At 45.0% G+C, this 17,773-nt stretch overlaps 6 protein-coding genes across 6 annotated transcripts; 2 read left to right on the top strand and 4 right to left on the bottom strand.

Moving 5' to 3' along the window:
- Positions 1-934: 934 nt before the first annotated feature.
- ATNIH1004_002037 (uncharacterized protein) lies at positions 935-1,267 on the bottom strand (the record flags this gene model as incomplete). Its single annotated transcript, XM_033566732.1, has 1 exon — positions 935-1,267. One exon carries the CDS (start codon positions 1,265-1,267, stop codon positions 935-937), a length of 333 nt encoding a protein of 110 aa, XP_033420659.1.
- Positions 1,268-1,383: 116 nt separating this feature from the next.
- Positions 1,384-1,920, bottom strand: ATNIH1004_002038 (uncharacterized protein; the record flags this gene model as incomplete). Its single annotated transcript, XM_033566733.1, has 1 exon — positions 1,384-1,920. One exon carries the CDS (start codon positions 1,918-1,920, stop codon positions 1,384-1,386), a length of 537 nt encoding a protein of 178 aa, XP_033420660.1.
- Positions 1,921-3,122: 1,202 nt separating this feature from the next.
- Positions 3,123-3,588, bottom strand: ATNIH1004_002039 (uncharacterized protein; the record flags this gene model as incomplete). The annotated part of the gene is made up of 2 exons (XM_033566734.1): positions 3,123-3,444; positions 3,509-3,588. 2 exons carry the CDS (start codon positions 3,586-3,588, stop codon positions 3,123-3,125), a joined length of 402 nt encoding a protein of 133 aa, XP_033420661.1.
- Positions 3,589-6,386: 2,798 nt separating this feature from the next.
- On the top strand, positions 6,387-6,893 carry ATNIH1004_002040 (aegerolysin family protein; the record flags this gene model as incomplete). The annotated part of the gene is made up of 2 exons (XM_033566735.1): positions 6,387-6,520; positions 6,572-6,893. The coding sequence occupies 2 exons, from the start codon at positions 6,387-6,389 to the stop codon at positions 6,891-6,893; spliced, it is 456 nt and encodes a 151-aa protein (XP_033420662.1).
- A 3,870-nt stretch (positions 6,894-10,763) lies between these two features.
- Positions 10,764-12,164, top strand: CAS41_2 (solute carrier 35 member; the record flags this gene model as incomplete). The annotated part of the gene is made up of 8 exons (XM_033566736.1): positions 10,764-10,855; positions 10,924-10,991; positions 11,054-11,059; positions 11,105-11,222; positions 11,277-11,376; positions 11,426-11,576; positions 11,635-11,891; positions 11,955-12,164. The coding sequence occupies 8 exons, from the start codon at positions 10,764-10,766 to the stop codon at positions 12,162-12,164; spliced, it is 1,002 nt and encodes a 333-aa protein (XP_033420663.1).
- Positions 12,165-12,471: 307 nt separating this feature from the next.
- ATNIH1004_002042 (uncharacterized protein) lies at positions 12,472-16,801 on the bottom strand (the record flags this gene model as incomplete). Its single annotated transcript, XM_033566737.1, has 8 exons — positions 12,472-12,869; positions 12,925-13,498; positions 13,575-13,787; positions 13,834-13,950; positions 14,595-14,627; positions 15,568-15,588; positions 15,719-16,543; positions 16,589-16,801. The coding sequence occupies 8 exons, from the start codon at positions 16,799-16,801 to the stop codon at positions 12,472-12,474; spliced, it is 2,394 nt and encodes a 797-aa protein (XP_033420664.1).
- Positions 16,802-17,773: the final 972 nt, after the last annotated feature.

Genomic DNA, 17,773 nt, shown 5'->3' on the forward strand with positions numbered 1-17,773 from the left:
TTACTTCTAATGCGGATTTACCCCTAGATTCGCTACCAGTTGCGATAATTATTGTAGTATCACCACCGCGATGCCTCCAAAAACCTCCAAAGGAAAGGATAAAATAACTGCACCGCAGACTCCCCTTATTAGTAACACCAGCTTTAACTGCTAATGGCCCTTTTATAGAGTAAGAAGGCAGCCCTTAACTAATATCTAATCCTATAAAGGAAGCCAGAGATAACAATATTAATATAGTAACACTACCAACCAGTATAAATACTAATCTTATTTGTTAGATTACTAAGTTAATTCGTGATTAAATAGCAATACCTTTGCGCGATAAAATCGCGGAAGTGCGCTGGGAAATGCGACAAAAGACCTTGTAACAATTATTAAACAAACTATGTATATCCAAAATATTCAACAAACTTTCCTTCATACAATGGATTTGTTCAAAAATAATGGCCTACCAAAACTATCACGCATATTCGATATGCTGAACACCACAGTTTACGTAATTGGAGAACCTCAAACCATGGGGTCCTTCGCAGCGTGCAACTTAGATCTGCATCAAAATTGGTAATAAGCGTACTTTATGGATGCATGCTTAAATATCGGTGTTAATGTCAAGTCAGGATTTGCACATCCTTTATTGCATGTCCCTTTCTCGAACCGTTAATTGGATGTAGGTTTTAGATTGAAGGGAAACAAACATTATTCACTTTAAATCCGTTTCACGCAGCAATGATCCACCTAAGGAATCAGAAACATGGAGTGCACGGCTGGTAATGTCATACTTCTTGGTAGATTTACATTCCGGCGGCAGGACGTCACACACATGGCGATGGTTTTTGTAGTCTCCTTATATTACACAAATCAACCATCCCTTGCTCAGAACCCCTGAAAGCTTACCACCAAACAATAGCGGACCATTTCACAGTTGCGACAACTGTTACCAAGGGCTATCTCCTTGGCCTGCCGCACGGTGTGTTTTGGAGTTATTCCATAGCCATTTCTTGATCTCTCGTATGGCAATACGATTGCTTTCATTGTCTCGGTAATGCGAGAGTACTTCGCCGTAGATTAAGCCATCAACCTTCGCGAATCCCAGTAAGGTTCCCGCAGTGTCGGTGTTTTCCTCTTTATCTGTAATTGTCCAGCCAAAGACCTTTCCAATCCTGGGCCTCCTTGGTTTAGCACGATCGCGCTCCTTGGATGCTGCACTTAGTTCATAGCAGACGCCGCTATACTTCCCCCAATTCCTTCTATCGTTGTGGCAATCCATGATACGAGGCAACCAGAGAGCCGAAAACCCGAAGTCTATAACCCTCTGATGTGAAGGGATCATATTTTTATTCTGTTTACTAGAGAATGTATCGATGGCCGATTGAGCCCGGGCGTTTAGGCCCATCGCTTCATTGCCGTCAAATTCTTAGCAATGGTCTCCCAGGCTCCGCTGTTAGAATGGTCCAGGCTGAAGCCATAGAGAACTCGGACACCAACGGACTTCAATTTCTTTTGTGCCATTTGCTGTAGCTCTGTGATGATACACTCATTGCCTGCCGAAGAACAATGGCCTGGGTGCTTAATGTCCAGCCAGAGAAAAGTAATTGGCTTCCCATCTTTATGCTGCGCGGCAACAGCGCTAAACAATTTTTCCACGGTATCCTGTGGCCTATCCCAAGGTGTATTCTTGTCAGCATGCCACGCATACCAGACCCCATTATAGGGTGCCACATCCACCTCAAGTGCATTGGCACCGTCACTGAAAGCTTGTGGGACCGCACTGGCATGCAAAACGCGGTGGGCAATGAGATATATCGGTCGTCGGCTATCGCTTTGCAACACAGTCTGCTCGAGAATACTCTCACCAGAGCAGCTGCCGGCCAGCAAGAAAGCAAAGGGTATTATATGAATGAGACATAGCTTTAAAAGCATTATGAAAAGGGATCCAGCAAGCTATTGATAACTATGACCTATTATCCTTGTCAGTCTCTCTATTATATAATGCATTATTTACGTTTTGCTTAACGGGCCTTTTGCTTTCATACCTCAGACCACTAAATTATTGCAAATATGTGTTGACTTGTCCAGAGTCCAAATTAGTTTTAGACGGCGCCAAGTCGAAATCAATATTAGGATACTTTATAGTACATAGTAGAGCGAATAGAACTAAATGCAGATTAGGTTTCCTATATAATCATTCTCTTTATGAGAAAAAGTTTAAGACAAAAAGTTTAAAACAAAAGTAAAGAAAGGCACGTAAAAATTAGAAAGTGAACCAGAGAAAAGCTCCACAAACCCGTCTGTTACTCGGATGGCTTGCAGGACCTTAGGTGAACATGTGCAAGTGATGACCATTACACTTCCTGCATGCCATAAGAACACGTACTTCAGCTAGACACAATTCCAAGAATATATCGCAACTAATTCGTCATATAACTTAGTGAGACGATGAATTTGTCATAGACGTTGCATTCAGAAATGTAAATGTGGGGCGATGGAAAGTCGTTACTTCAGACGCTCTCCTGGAGCACGGTATCATCGTCGTTGGCTATTAGTTATGGCCCCTAAACTGGTGATTATATAATGATATCATGGTCATCCATTGCGCGAGCGGAAATCCTTGAGTGGTGTTCTAATTTGGCCGAAAAATCATATTATATTACACAGAAGGGTTATTAACATTTCACCGGGACTTTCTCTCTCAATAGATCGATCCACTAGATACTTTATCTGGGATAGGGCGTTGGTGACGCTCTCTGTCGCACGCTGTGGCTCTGAAACGATCAGCAAATCATATAAAAGAGCTGTGTTCTGGGGAAAAAAAGAAAAGGGACAGTTGAAAATGTGCTTCTATTAGCGTTTATAGTAATGAGGGAAAAAGGCGAAGCGGGCTTTGGCGAGTAGGACTATCGGGGGTGGTTCTGGTCCCTTTCTCTCAATTCGTAGAGGTTTTAAGTATTTCAAAACATTATAATAATGGCATGTACTGAGAGAAACTAAAGGTTTGTGACTATCTGTTATCTGACACAATCATCCTTCGAGATAGTGTACAGATTAACAATATACACAGAAGTGCGACTAACTCTGCCCAAGCTTTGTGGGAAATGGTAGATAATTGAAGCCAAACTCCCGTTTTAACCTTTGACGACCTTTACTACTGCAGTACCAAGTCCGCTACCAGTCCTGTTGTAGCCATCCGCAGTCACAGTATAGCCGGATCTGATGTTTTGCACCTGAAATGTATTCGTTTTCGACCAGAAAGGTACCTTCCAAGAGAGAGTAGCGATGCAGTCATCATCTAGATCAGTAAGATCAAGGGTACCTTTTGTATCAGTAGGTTCCGAGTCGCGGCCGCAGAAATTCACGGTGAATTCGTCATTGCTCTTGATCTCTGTGTCATTAAGATCACGGGGAGGGATTTCCTTCTCTTTGTCGCCCGCCTCGTGAAATTTTCCGCTGTGATTTTAACATGTTAAAAGGCAAGCCCCAGTGCTGGGTAGTAATGGAAGGTGCTACATACGGCTGTGCATCTGCCCTCGCGATCAGGATGCTCTCGCCATTATTGTTCACAATTCTGATCGTGCCATCTTGTGCGTACATTTTGGATGGGTAGCCTCGGGTTCTGGGTAATACCGAGCAATACTAGCTACCGCAGCGAGATGACAAGAATGTATAAAGGGCACCGTAGACTTACTTATATTAAGGTCAAACTGTGAATGCTCCAGCAAACAATTACCGAGCAAAGGCTGACCAGCTACTATTATAAGTTCGACAATATTCTGACAGAGGAGCCATAGTGCAATGGAACTGTTGGCATCATGCAAGGAGACAGAAAGTGGAGTACGATTCGATGAGTTTGTAGTGCCACTGGGGTACTATGGAAGCCCACCATTTATTCAAGAGGTGACGCCATGTATGATAACTTGACACCTGCTCTCTCCATGGCAGTTTCTTTGGAGGTAGAAAGTAAGCCTGCGTTTAATGCACGAGGGCTTTCCCGCGCTAGCTGATCAGATTAAATCGAGGAGTACCCACCGGTTGTTTGCCGCCTATGTGAGGACACCGACAATCTACAACTCAGGGACGCTGGATCAATCGCGGGTGCCGGGATGCGCGGTCAAGAGTTAAACTTCTATTGCTAAAGCTCTGCTCCCAAAGCGGCCAATATTCCCTTGAAGTTAGCAATACCATGGGTAAGTCTTATGTAGATCGCTTCCGTTCGCATGTACACTTATCCTTGCGTGTGTTCTTATAGTATCAGAAGCAATCAAGCCTCAAGTATAAGATAATTCACAAGATACTACGAAGGCCTATTCCTGGACATTAAGACGATCGTAATCGGCTACCTACCTAACAAAGAAGGTTTAACTTATTTGTAGCGTGTTTGCCTTGACATCATCACTGGCGTTATGCAGCAGATAGAGCAGATGCATCACGGCACCTGACGCTAAAAGCATTCGCTAAAAGGTCTCGGCTGAGTATAGTTGTAAAGTCAACTAATTCATAGCTGCATTCATACTAAGTGGTGACGCAGTACATCGAAAACTAGAATATGACATAGACCATCTAAACCACAAAGCTCTCTGTGACTAGCCAAAATGTGGAATCCGTAACCGCAAGCGGTTTCTTACCCTAACTACTGTGCCTATTCGGTTAGTATTTTCATTTGGTAAGCCATGGATCTTGCACAGTACCCCATGCAGAATCAGCCAATTAATAGCTGCATTAGTACTAGGTGGTGATGCAATACATCGAAGACGAGAATATGTCGTGACACAACTATCTACATTGCAAAGCTCCCTGTGGCTAGCCATAATGCCAATTCGGTTCATATTAGAATGTCTTTCATTATTTTAATTACTGTAAAATATCTTCTCCTTTTTGTGTATGCGCCTATGTTGATAGCTAGGTGGTAGTCCCAGCCCGAATTCCATCCCAGTAACCTGGTAGTAAATTGCTATATTCATGATTTCGGTCTCCTAGCTTTTTCAATGCTTACATGGCAAATGGTGGGTAGCTAGTCTTCACACTGTTAGTCCTGTGGCAACCGGCGCAGTGACGGTTTGCGCAGACGGTTTGCCATGTCAGTTTGCTTGTTCGTTATATGTTCTATCTACTATGTTTGGTCGTGGGGGAACGATGGAGCGTGGTAGTATATGAGGATATCTACCCTATTGCTTATCTCGATCCTCTTCCTTTCCTCTCCATGCTTAGTATTCTCGAAGGTATCGAATAGAGTTGATTTGGTTTCGTTTCCATCTCCGTTTCCTAGGCCATAACAAGTCCTATCTTCTCACTGCTGCATCTTGATACGTCCCTTCGAGACCTGACGCACAATGTAGTGAACTAGCCATCTCCATAGTTTCAGTGTAATGGATCGAATTTCGTGGTTGGTTGGATTACGGGACGACTCCTTTACTCTCCTATCGCGTGTCATGTAAACGGCTCTTTAGAGCCGCTGTAAAACCTGGCTGACATGTATCTCCGGGAAATGACAATTACTGCCTGAATTTACTCGCCATCCATGTTGTTTCCGCTTTCATCGCTTCAACCCTTCACGAGTCCATGAATCATCAGCCACAATATTAACGGTACTGGGTAGACATCCCGGAGACACCTCTTGAAATCTAGAATCGAGCGAAAATATTACTCGTACAACATTGTCCGTCTATGTCATGGAGTTGTTTTCTAGTACGAGGGTTTGGCTCAAGCCAACCTTTAATAAATTTGACTGGGTAAGTTCAAGTTGTTAGTAACTATATGCCGGGCAGCCTCGTCCGGATAAACCAGCCTACTGGGCAACGAATTCCCCATTCCTGTCGGCATTTACGCTGGAGGAAACGGGCGACAACATTGTTTTGGTCTCAGATTCGGCCGAGCCAAGATACTTTGGCAGTAGTCAATTGTAGTTTTGAAGCTGAAAAGCTTTTTTTTGTTTTAAAAAAAAAAATTTTCAAAGGGCGATGCAACGGTGGCTTTCGGAAAAGTATTGTTGTAACTACATTCTGAACGTCATCCCATTCTTTCCGAATTAAACAAGGTCAGCCAGCCGCATATTGACGATCAGTATGAATGCTGCAAGCGTGCCTACCTCACTGTGAACGTGGAGGTGAAAGAATGCTTGTGTAACACTAGTCGGGTTGTTATGATAATTAGATTCTAGTAGGTTAGGTCCGCAATGCCAAGAACAGTTCCGCAAACGGGGGTAGTATTTCCTCCTAGTCGCTTGGAGTCCCTTGTATTAGCCATCACAGGGGGATATTTAAAGAGGAACAAGGACCATTTTTTTACAAGCTTTTGGAACCCCCAAGTAAACGCGACATACTATATTCCATAATTTGTATTGGTGCTTATAACAAATCCATTTACTTTGTTCTATTTAAATTTTTGCCACTGCGATGGGTTCCGGAGCTTCCACTCAGGGTAACGGGGAAAATCCCGAGATCGTGGCTGAAGCGCAATGGGTCGTTATCCGCGTGAAGAACAAAATCAGGAATCAACCCATATCTGTCAAGAACGCAAAACTCAAGTGGTATGCAATGTTCTAATGTGCCTGTAGCACATACAGTACTAATTCTGCTAGGGGCAAATTCTACGACGGAAACGACCAGGACAATGAGGTTCCTGCCAGCGACATAAACAAGCTTGATATTCAGCCTAACAAAACAGGGAACATTGCTGCGGCTGGCCGCGCGCATGCTGCGTCCGGTACTGAAGGAACTATCGATCTGAAGGATGGTGACACGAAAATATGTACTCTCTACTGGCTCTGCCCATGGGGGGAAAAGACCAACGATTTCCAACTCCGCGACCTAGAAGAGGACGATTATGGTGTAACTGTGAAAGCTTGGAACCGGAAGAACGGTGCGCTAGGGCATGTGGATGTCATTGTTTCTAAATACTAGAAAGAGCACGAGTAAAAGAGGTGGCACGGTGGTGGCGTGATGCTTTACTCGAACTGACCAGACGCAAGAGAAAATCAAGTATAAGATATTCCCACCGCTTCCGAGTAAAACATTCATTGCAAATGCAGAGACTCGTTGTGGGTCTTATTAATTAACGCTGTAAGTATTAGGCGGCACCGGAATGCTTCTGGTACTTATTACTGGCTGTCAGCGATCCTGTTATTCCAAGTGAGCCGCGAAGTAGTTTGTCGAACATGGCAAGGACCAATGGCATGCGCGTTATAGGTAACATTAATTCCCTTATCCTTGAAAGTTTAAGTAGAGTGTGTTAGAAGCTGTGTGTGTAATAGCCTGTATATCGCTGAGGCCAGGGGTCAGGGTAAATGAAACCATCCAATCCTGGTGTATGCACAAGCCGGGCTGAATATACTGTAAATCATAATGTTGTGAAAACCTCGATGGGGTTCACGGTGCACAGGGGAAAATGGGGAATAGAGCAGGAGAAGCTATACCAGCTACACGCACGTAGCCTGCTAAGGAGCGTATATATTCAACTAGATATATATCCAACGTCTCAACTAGATGCCACACTCCCTGGTCTTCAACTGGGATAGGGGATTCGGCGATTGACAACGTTGTGCGTAGCCAAGGCCTAGGAAGGAATCGGTCCGAATACCATTTCTTCAACAGATAAATTACCATCTGGCCCTCTTATGAGAGTGTGGAGCAACCTCGACAAAGAAGAGCCGCATAACTCTAGGTGGGTTAGGGCAAGGACGATCGCCAGGTTCGAACCTAAGCCAGTATGTATGTTTCCGAGATGTCTCACTCTTATCGGAACATTGTCAGATCCAGAGGTGGGTGTCGGAAGCGCATTGACCAGCAATCTGGCGACCGGATGAGGCTACTAAGAATGTTAGGTCGCCCGTTGATAAGGAAAACTTCGCAACACAATCTGTATGATACTGGCCATGGTTTTGAACGTAACGTCCACAAGGGTGCCTTTTCTCCCTATTTGATAATCTTATAAATAGTTCACCTCTCCTCAGAAAAGCCAGATTGGTTGGCGGGAAAAATGATTAACCTTCTATAGGCTAGCGCAGGAAGCGAAGTGACATTGCCTCAGCAAAACAGAAAGCGCATTTTGGTCTGCAAGATATCGCTTTTCGACGTTGATCAACGCGCTGACTTTTGCCGGTCTTCTGCCTTATTTTTCTGCGTACTGTCTGTTCATTTGGCAGTGCTACTCCCAGAGGGAAGCATTGAGATCTTTTATCATACAACACAACTAAATGAGTCATAGACTTATAGTTATCTTCAACACATCATCATAAACCATGTCTCATGCGCCGCTTCGCGAGCTTGGACTCTTCTCCCAGAGGCAGACTTCCCGCTTGCGTTTCTGATTAGGTGAAATTCCCCCTAGTGGTATTCGTCGGGTTTGCAGCGTTGCCCGCTCAAAATCAATAAACGTCACCCGACTACTTTTCTCGTCCCAGATCATATTTCCGGGTATTGGATCACTATGAAGCACGCCTAGATTGTGGATTGCCTGTAAGGACTTCTCAGCTAGTCGAACTACTCGATGGCGATCGAGATCCTGCTGCCTTGCAAGGGTCCTTCCGGCGTAACCCATGAACGTTAGATGAACAATCTCAGTAATACCATTATAAAAAGAATGCGCAGGGAAGTTGTAGGCTACCAAATAGCACTGGCACGGATACCCCTTGGATTGGAAAGAGACGTGAATACACGAGCTCCTCTTACAGTACCAAAACTCATCGGTTTTTAAAATAATCATCTTAGGTACAACCAGTACAGAAAATTGCGCATTATTAGCATAAAGGATAAGCTCTGAAAATCAGTTCAGCCTTGGCTGCGGATACAGCATTAACCCTACCCAATTTGTTCTCACGCTAAAAGTGCTGGTGCAGCATTTAGTGCTCGAGCTCGTACGCTGTATCATCTATCTCACCCGCCAGTTAGACTTAGTTAAGTTGCCGTGCATTATCTGTTCCATTAGGCTCCTCCTCCTGCGTAGTTTCCATAAACAGCCTGCTCTGACAAGTCTCACAAATACCAGAGGAATAAACGTTCACTACCTCAGGAGCCGGTGTGGCTATGGGTCGCTATTTCCCCAACCACAGCAGAATCGTGCAAAGAGGTAAAGGTCCCTGGAAAGACCAGATATCCGGCTAGCAGGAGCCATGTGCCGGCCGACGTAACTATGTTATAAAAAAGGTATTTTTTACTTTGAGCACCATTTCTACATACCGGCTTTGCACGGCCGGGATTGTCAAGGGTTCGGACTTAGTAAATATCCCCATCAATGCCGCTATTGTGCATGTTTATATTAGCTGGGTATTAATACTACTATACCTGTTTATAAATGTATATAATTGTATGTAAGTAAACATGTACTGTAAACTTAGTAGCTTAAAAAATAAGCTTACAAGATTAAACGAGATTTAAGGGCAGCCGCCAGCCTGGAAAAGAGGGCGAAAGTCACTGATACGTTTATATTATTATCAGCACCTGACTGCAAATGCTGCTACGGCACAATAATCAGCATATTAGTAGATATATTTACTATAACATATTAATATACATACAGTATAGTATAAGGCATATCTTTATTTTTCTTAAGCAAGCCTGTTTTTTGGTTGCTCTAGCTCACGCTGCACACTTAGTTACTCCCAAACTGTATATTTTACAAGGCTTTTATATAACTTAAGTAAATAATTTTAGTATATATCCCTATAAGGCTAACTATCTTACTAGGTTAAAAGCATATCCTATTAATATAGTACAGTAATTATATAAACATCACCCGATTAATATTAACTATTTACTGCAGCAATATCCCATGCACAATCACAGAGTCTGTCTATCTCTATTACCAGACTTATTTCCATTAGTTACTAGACGTGGGGATAAGGCCCATTCCCAGACTAAAGATAATTAATTAACTGTAATAGGCGTCTTTCTTGCATATTTCTATTATAGTTATAACTATTCTTCTATGTTAGCCGACATGTGTTCTGTATATATATATATCAGTGATGTTTTTACTTAAAGTAGGGAAGGATTAGATCGCCGCCGGCGTACAACTTAATGGTCCAGCAATTTAAATAAATTGCAGTTTATTAACAAACACAGTGTATTGCGCACCAAAGCATATAACTACCCATGACCACGGAGAGATGCTCGCTCGAGAGTTTTTTTGCACTAAGAATGGGACGGAAAGCCAACAAACGGCTTGTGGTGTGATAAGGCATTGGAGACAAAACAAGTCGAGCTATTCCTGGCATTAACATTGAGGCTAATGAAGTCTATGCCTATTTTAATCTACACGGGATAGAGCACTGGGTAAGATCTATGATGTTGGGAATTATTTAGGATGTCTCAGTGGAAATTTCGTGGCTTCTTTGGATGAATCCAGGGTGAAGACCACTGGTCACAAATGCCCTAAGCATAGCCACCTGTTTCTATTCTACTCACTTCGCTGTGCACTGCTATCTGCAAACACATCGAGTAAGCCAGACCAACCACTGCGTTTCGTGGGTCTATATCAACTTTAAAGAGGATGTCGCAGGATGATGAAAAGGGAGATGGGGCTTTCGACCCTGGAATGAATTCAGGGACTGGGCGCTAAACTGCACGAGTTAAGACGTGGTGACGTACTCCAATCCCGGCCATTTTGAAGATCAAACAAGCCTTAGCGGCACCACCGATCCCGGGTTGACGTGTACCTTGCCGATCAGCCTGCTGGGTATAAAATGCTCGTGTCATCTTTACCTGCGATGAGCTGCCTTGCATCTCGCCATCTATTCTGCCCCTCCTTATCGACAATCGTCAGATCCGACCACCATGGGTTCGTCGCAGGATGATCGGAAGCTCGAGAGCGGAACCGCTGCCAATGCTCCTCAAAGCAATGTGCTTCATCCCGCGTTCTACATCATGTGCGTGCTCTGGCACCCTCGCCCGATCAGCGAAGCTAGGAATCGGTATACTGAACTAAGGTCACTAGATTGTGGATTGGGCTGAGTTCGAGCGTCATCCTGTTTAATAAATGGGTTCTTGCGAGTGCCAAATTCGGTGAGAACGGTCTACATACTTAATCCCATGTATTGAACCAAGAACTAACTCTACGTTTGTAGATTTCCGTGAGTCCGCTCTGCTGCTACTTGATTAAGCAACTGACCGTCCAGCGCTGTTCTTGACAACATGGCACATGGCTTTCGCAACGGGAATGACCCAGGTTCTTGCCCATTTCACTTCCACGCTGGACTCGCGACACAAGATCCCTATGACACCAATTAAGTACATGTAGGTAGTATGTTGGCAGGTCACATCCATTGCTGATGTGTGTATACCGAGTAGGAAAGCAATTGTACCAATTGGTCTCATGTTCAGTTTGAGTCTGATTTGTGGCAACCTTGCCTACCTCTATCTGAGTGTATCATTCATTCAGATGCTCAAGGTCAGCCACGAAGTAAATAAAGTAACAAAACAGAAGCTAAGTCCCTCAGGCTACCAATGCTGTCGCCACTCTTCTAGCAACATGGGCATTCGGCATTGCACCGCCCAATCTGCGCACCCTCGGCAACGTCTTCTTAATTGTTGTGGGTGTTGTGATCGCTTCCTTTGGTGAGATCAAGTTCGATGTTTTCGGGTTTCTCAGTACGACCCCTCCCCTTCTATGGAGATCAGACGCATGTTCACATCTAACACACTGCAGTCCAAATCGGTGGAATCATCTTCGAGGCCCTACGTCTAGTCATGGTCCAGCGTCTTCTCAGCTCTGCCGAATTTAAAATGGACCCATTGGTATCAGTGTACTACTTCGCGCCTGCATGCGCCGTAGCCAATGGTCTAGTCATGTACTTCATGGAGCTCCCTCGACTAACCATGGGTGATATAAATTCCCTCGGCGTTGTCACTCTCATCGCAAACGCCCTGGTAGCTTTCCTTCTCAACGTAGCCGTTGTACTCTTGGTAAGAATCACCTAACTCTTTTTTTTTATAGACACAGGAACCCACCACTAACTCATCCGTTAGATCGGCAAAACCTCCGCCGTCGTCCTTACAATGGCAGGTATCCTCAAGGATATCCTTCTCGTAGTAGCATCCATGGTCATATTCCTGGACCCCGTCACTATGCAACAATTCTTCGGGTACTCGATTGCTCTGGCTGGATTGGTGTACTACAAGCTGGGGTGCGGAGAAAATAAAGTCGCTGACGACGGATGTGCGGTTGCAGATGGTTGATTATCAACGGAATAACCCGGTCAAAGAGCAAGTTGGTTGTTTTGGCCGCTGTTGCGTGTGCTGGTCTCTTGGTTTTGTGTGCTGCGAGCCCTGGGGGTATTTCTGGGTTTGGTGCTATCAGTACTACTGCATAGGTAGTGTTACCGACAATGGACTAGATGTAGGCATTCGCCATCAGGGCCTTATAATAGTGATTCTGTCGCATTCTATGTGCTACTTTAGGATGAGCTAGGAGAGTTGTACTAGAATAGAATTTTTTTTTGGTTTATTATTATTTTTTTCATCCTTCCAGATCGTACTTCATCATTCAACGCCTCCTAACCTCCACCCTCGCCGATGGATCGCTCAACATCTCAAAACCATAATGAACCACGTAAGGCTGATACCCCTCCTCCAGTCGAATATCATAATCAAGTAAGATCTTAGCCACCACAATCTTAGCCTCGTTGGCTGCGAGGAATCTCCCAGGACAAATCGACCGTCCGATCCCAAACGCGACATGTTTGGGACTAGTTGACGATAGAACCGCCGTGGTATCGCCCTGCTCTCGCATTTTCAAAAATCTATATCCATCGTACCTCTCAGGAGAGGGATACGTCTCTGCGTCTGACCAGGTGGTACATTCCACTGCGACGCTGGTGCCGCAGGGAAGAACCATACCGTTCGGGAGAGTGACCTTATTAATAGTTTTGCGCTCAAGGTTCACTAGATAATTAGCCGTCACATTTCAATAGACATAGGGAAAGAGGGAAAGAATCACCTAGAGCACCAGGTTTCAGCCGTTGAGTCTCCTTGATGACACTATCAAGTAGCTTCATCTTGAACAATCCCGCTGTCGTCCATCCACTTTCCCCGACCGCATTCATAATTTCCTCTCGTAGGGTCTGGATCAGCTCCGAATGCATACATATATCCAAGATAGTCTGTTTAATAAGCTCCGTCGTAGTATGCAATGCACCCATTGCCATACCCAACTGCGCAGCTACGGGGTCGAAAGACCGACCTCTGGCTACCTCCTCCATCCATTCGATACTATCGTCGAATTTCAAACTGCAATTTTCGGCATTTGCGGCTTGTTTCATCGCTGCTCGGCTCTCCAAGACAGGGGTGAGGATGTCATGGGCTCGACGGACTTGGTACCGTGCTCTGCGGCATTCGGGTACTACCCAGTGGATGACAGGACGAAGGAAGCCGGGCCAGTGGCGCAGAGCGCGCACGCTGTAGAAGAATGTGAGGGTGTAGTTGACGATAATGTCTTGCCATTCTGGGTTGCGAGATAGCTCAGGTCCGACGAAGATACATGATGATATGCGGGCGATGAAATGGATCATGTCCTGGGGAAGTCTATGGGGTGCCAGTCTGGACAATATTAATAGGAATAAAATCGAGGTATATGGTTAGGAGGCATACTAGTGCCCTTCGTCCACGTCTTTTCAAAATTTCGGATATATTGTCGTGCATAATCCGGCAATCTGTACACTTTAAGTGAAAACCCAGGTAGGTGTGAATGTTGAACATACGACTACTCTGATTCAACTTCGTCTTAACCACGTCAATGAGTATATGACTTGGACCATGGATGGCCCTATTCCCATCCATCCCGGGAATATTAACAAAATACTCCTATCATAATGAGCATGGACAACGCGCCTATATTCATCTCACTCACATCGCGAACAAGCTGAGGATGGTCAAGATCCGGACAATTCTTCACCCATAAAGTCCAAGACTCGGGAAGTATAACTCGAGATCCAAGAGTGGTGATGATACGGAACGGGCCGTTGAACTGCATATCATTAGTTCCGTAGTAATAGCAATAACTAGCATGTACCATACCTTTTTTGCTCCCTCCTGAAGGAGGTTTTCGCGTCTGAAAGAAATACTGCTCGCGCTTTTTTCTTCCTGAAGTCCCCGGGGTAGGCATTGATGGTTGGAAGGTTGGACGTTTGTAACCACTGCAGTGAGAGGAATAGGACTAGTCCTAGTAGAACTGTGATCGCTCCGTAACCTTTTATTACTCCTGGGGAATCCCAAAGATGTGGTCTTGTGGGTAGTCGGTGTGTTCGGGGGTGTGTCAAAGAACAGATCCTCTGGGAGTTCGGGGTCCATATTGTATTGCATAGTCTAAGGAACTAGGATATGACGACCGGTATTTATTTAAAATATTAAAATAGTCAAAGCCACGATTAGATCCAAATCATTTGGAATCCATTAAGGTATGTATTCAACATTACAAGTCATAGGAATTTTTAATTTTGCCCATTCTGTCTGCAAGGGATGGATGCTCAACCGATATATTCTTTCATTATTCATGATACTAAACCCGTTCGGGACCCCGCGGAGTTACGAGAACCGTAAGGCAAATCATGTGAAATTCTGGTTCACGGGTGAAAATAATAATAACAAAAAAATAAGAATAAAAAAACTCACAGAAGGCTCAGTAGGGTTGGCTAGAGTACGGAGCTATGTTGTAGTAGATTGGGTTATGCAGTTCAAATGCTGAAGACCGTAAATATATAGCCCGTATACTGACCTGCATAATTAGTCAGTGGCTTGGTCTTAGAATTTTGTAGGTTTAATTAGATTAAAATGATAATAGCCGTGGAACTAATGCTCTTAGCTTTATCAGACTAGCTAAGTCCAATAAAATAAAAATAAATAAGCTTAGTCTTCTATAACTAACCATTGACAATCCATACCAAACTGACAACTGATTGGAATGATGCATGATCAGATGAACGAAACTACCACCTGACCAACCAACTCAGATGACACCCGCAGATGACTTCTAGAACCCATCTAATATATAAACAAGGCGAGATGACTCGACAATACGCCCCCACTCATAACCACCATACCCATCATGAAGCCAGTCTATATCGTAACACTTTGCCTTCCCCTTGTATCGACCTGGGTGCTCGATCACCGCCAAACAAGATGTATAAACCCCGTCCCTACCTGAATCATGGATCTGACCAGCGCAGCCGCAGCAGGGATGTCGAAAAAAGACCCCGTGGTTCACGCTCTGGATATGGGCCAGACGGCTCTCGAGGCAGATAATACCCGTGTGTTGAATATACTCAACTGTTGCTGGAGAGGATCTGAGCTGCTGACTCTAATAAGGCTGTTATACATGCTCACCGCCTTGCTCTCATGCTGTCTGCTGTCATGGGAATTACCCACAGTGCTGTTCAGATGGGGTTTACTGTTATTGCTGCGTGGATTGATTTTATTTCTTCAAATAAGTAGCATTATATAGCGGGCTGTTCATGCTTTACACATGGAGATAATATCCTCCGGTATGAACACCCTCAGGATATCAAGCAGTCTAGATAAAGGAATCCAGTCCATTGTTCCATGTATAGTTTGCACCGCACGTCCGCTATATAAGACTCGAACGTACAGTTCCGACGTCGATGTCTCCCTGTGGAAAGTCAGTACCTGGAAGAAAAAAGAGGTATAATCGAAACATACCAAACTTCTATAGCGATATTTGACGCCATACCAGGCCACCTAAGTGCGTTTACTCCCAACGCACCCAAAATAGGACCCACATCCCCATCATGAACAAAAGTATGGCTATACACCAGTTCGGAATTCCGCCGCTGCACCACCTCCAGCTTCCGCACTATCTCACCGATGAACAGCCCCTCTACAAGCTGGATATATCTCGTCGCGTTGGCATTATATCGCCACCAGTAATTCCATTCCCAGTCACCGGCACGGAAGACCGTGTACGCATCGTCCATTGTTGCGCATCCAGAGCCGTCCAACTGACAGGGCAGCTCGTATCCATTACAAAGACGTGCCTGAAAGTTATCGGCGAAGTGATCGAAGGTAGACATCCAGCTTGATGTATTGGCATCAAAGAGCACAGCGAGACGATTCCGCAGCGACTGCGTCACAGACAGATGCTCCTTCCATTCCGGGGACGATTGGATCGTTGACAGCAGTGAACTCTGCGCAGCACAGGGAAACCCACGATCGACCGTGTCGATACCAGAGGCCTGCTGATGTAGCGAGATAGAACCTTTATGGTGTGGCCAGATCCCACGAAGGACTCCACCCGCGGAGCTCTGCGTTAATGGTGAGGAACTGGTGCGTAGCCAGATTTTTTTGTCCGTGTGATGGTTCAGCGACGATGGGATCAAGCCTAGCTTGTCGCCGTAGACGGCGCGAAGATCCCGACCGTGTTGATAGCCATCAAGTAGGCCCCCGATGGTGAGTTGGGGGTATTGGCATGACCCGTTAACGTACGAGTCTAAGAATGGATTGGTAGGGTCTGAGTAGGCCTGCCCGTAGACCTGCGCAGGGGAAACACCATGAGCTGGAGCGGCGTACAGATGAGCGTGGACTTTGTCGCAGTTGTAAGGCTGGTTCTGTGGTAATTAGTGAATGTTTTGTCTAAGATATGGAGAAAATACCTCGCCGCCAGGCAGGATATTGTACGGTGTGCGACGTTGGTGACGTTGCAGATACTCCAGATAGACCAGACGCGCCGAGACGGAGTTGTTCGCGACCGGACTTGGCAGAGAAGTAGGTTTCTGCGCGTGGATGGGGCATGGAGCAGTAATTGTAGACATCGTCATGCGAGTGTGGGCTGGCATGATCCTCAGGCGCGGTGTAGATGCCACCATACGGTCCCTAGCGAGGTGTCGGTGATGTAGGTGGTGTGGTTCAGGGGGATAAAAGGTATCCCTGGAAGCTAGAGCTGGCCTCGAGGCCAAAAAGGCAAGAAAAGAGAAAACATGTCCACCAAGCCCTGATAGATGGAAGACATGGCAGATGTCCCCGTTTTATCTGGATATCATCCTCTAGACTGCCTACTTCGGAGTTTGTCGACGGTAAAGGAGGCGATGTGACTGGGGACACTAGTCGGGACTTTCACCACTCGACGCGACAAGCCGTCCCACGTGGGTTGCCAAACAGACGCGATATCTGGAAGCGAGGCGCTGAGTTCATCCACACCGTATATTATTATAAGACAAAGATCCATGATAAATTAGTATCCATCTGAATCTACACCGTGCATGGCATGTCCATGTGGAACATCACCAATCCCGCATATCCTCTCGCCGATGGTCGGTCAACTGTCCGGACTGGGATGCCCCGGATTCATTTCATTCTATAGTTATAGTAAGTGTCTACAGAAAACCCAGAAAAATTGCCTAAAAGAGCAACTAGACTATATATATGGAAAGTTTATAATAGTAGATGTCAAGACAAGACCATTCAACCAACCGAAAACCAGGCTCCTAGTGAAGCCATAATAGATAGTCATATAGGAAGCTTCAACAATAAATGTACATAGTCTTTAAAAGACAAGCTTGTCTAAGTTATCTCTTGAAGCATTGGTAGGAGCTGGTCGTGTATAATGCCTTTCAGTGTATCTGAATACTTAGACAATATAATTAGACCAAATACAAAATTAGTGTTAATACAGATCTGTTGGTGCTTTTTGTAGACAAATGTTGTTATGCTGTAACTCCCAAAGTTTCTTTACCCGACCATCCCTGCCATGCTGACGTGAATAATGAGAACAATCCTCGTCTGTTGATTGCTAGTCCATATCAATGTTGAGCATCTTCTCTGAGTTGACTGAGTGACTC

This window comes from Aspergillus tanneri, assembly GCF_003426965.1.
Source record: "Aspergillus tanneri strain NIH1004 chromosome Unknown AapTan_12_pilon_pilon_pilon, whole genome shotgun sequence".
Lineage (NCBI taxonomy): Eukaryota > Fungi > Ascomycota > Eurotiomycetes > Eurotiales > Aspergillaceae > Aspergillus > Aspergillus tanneri.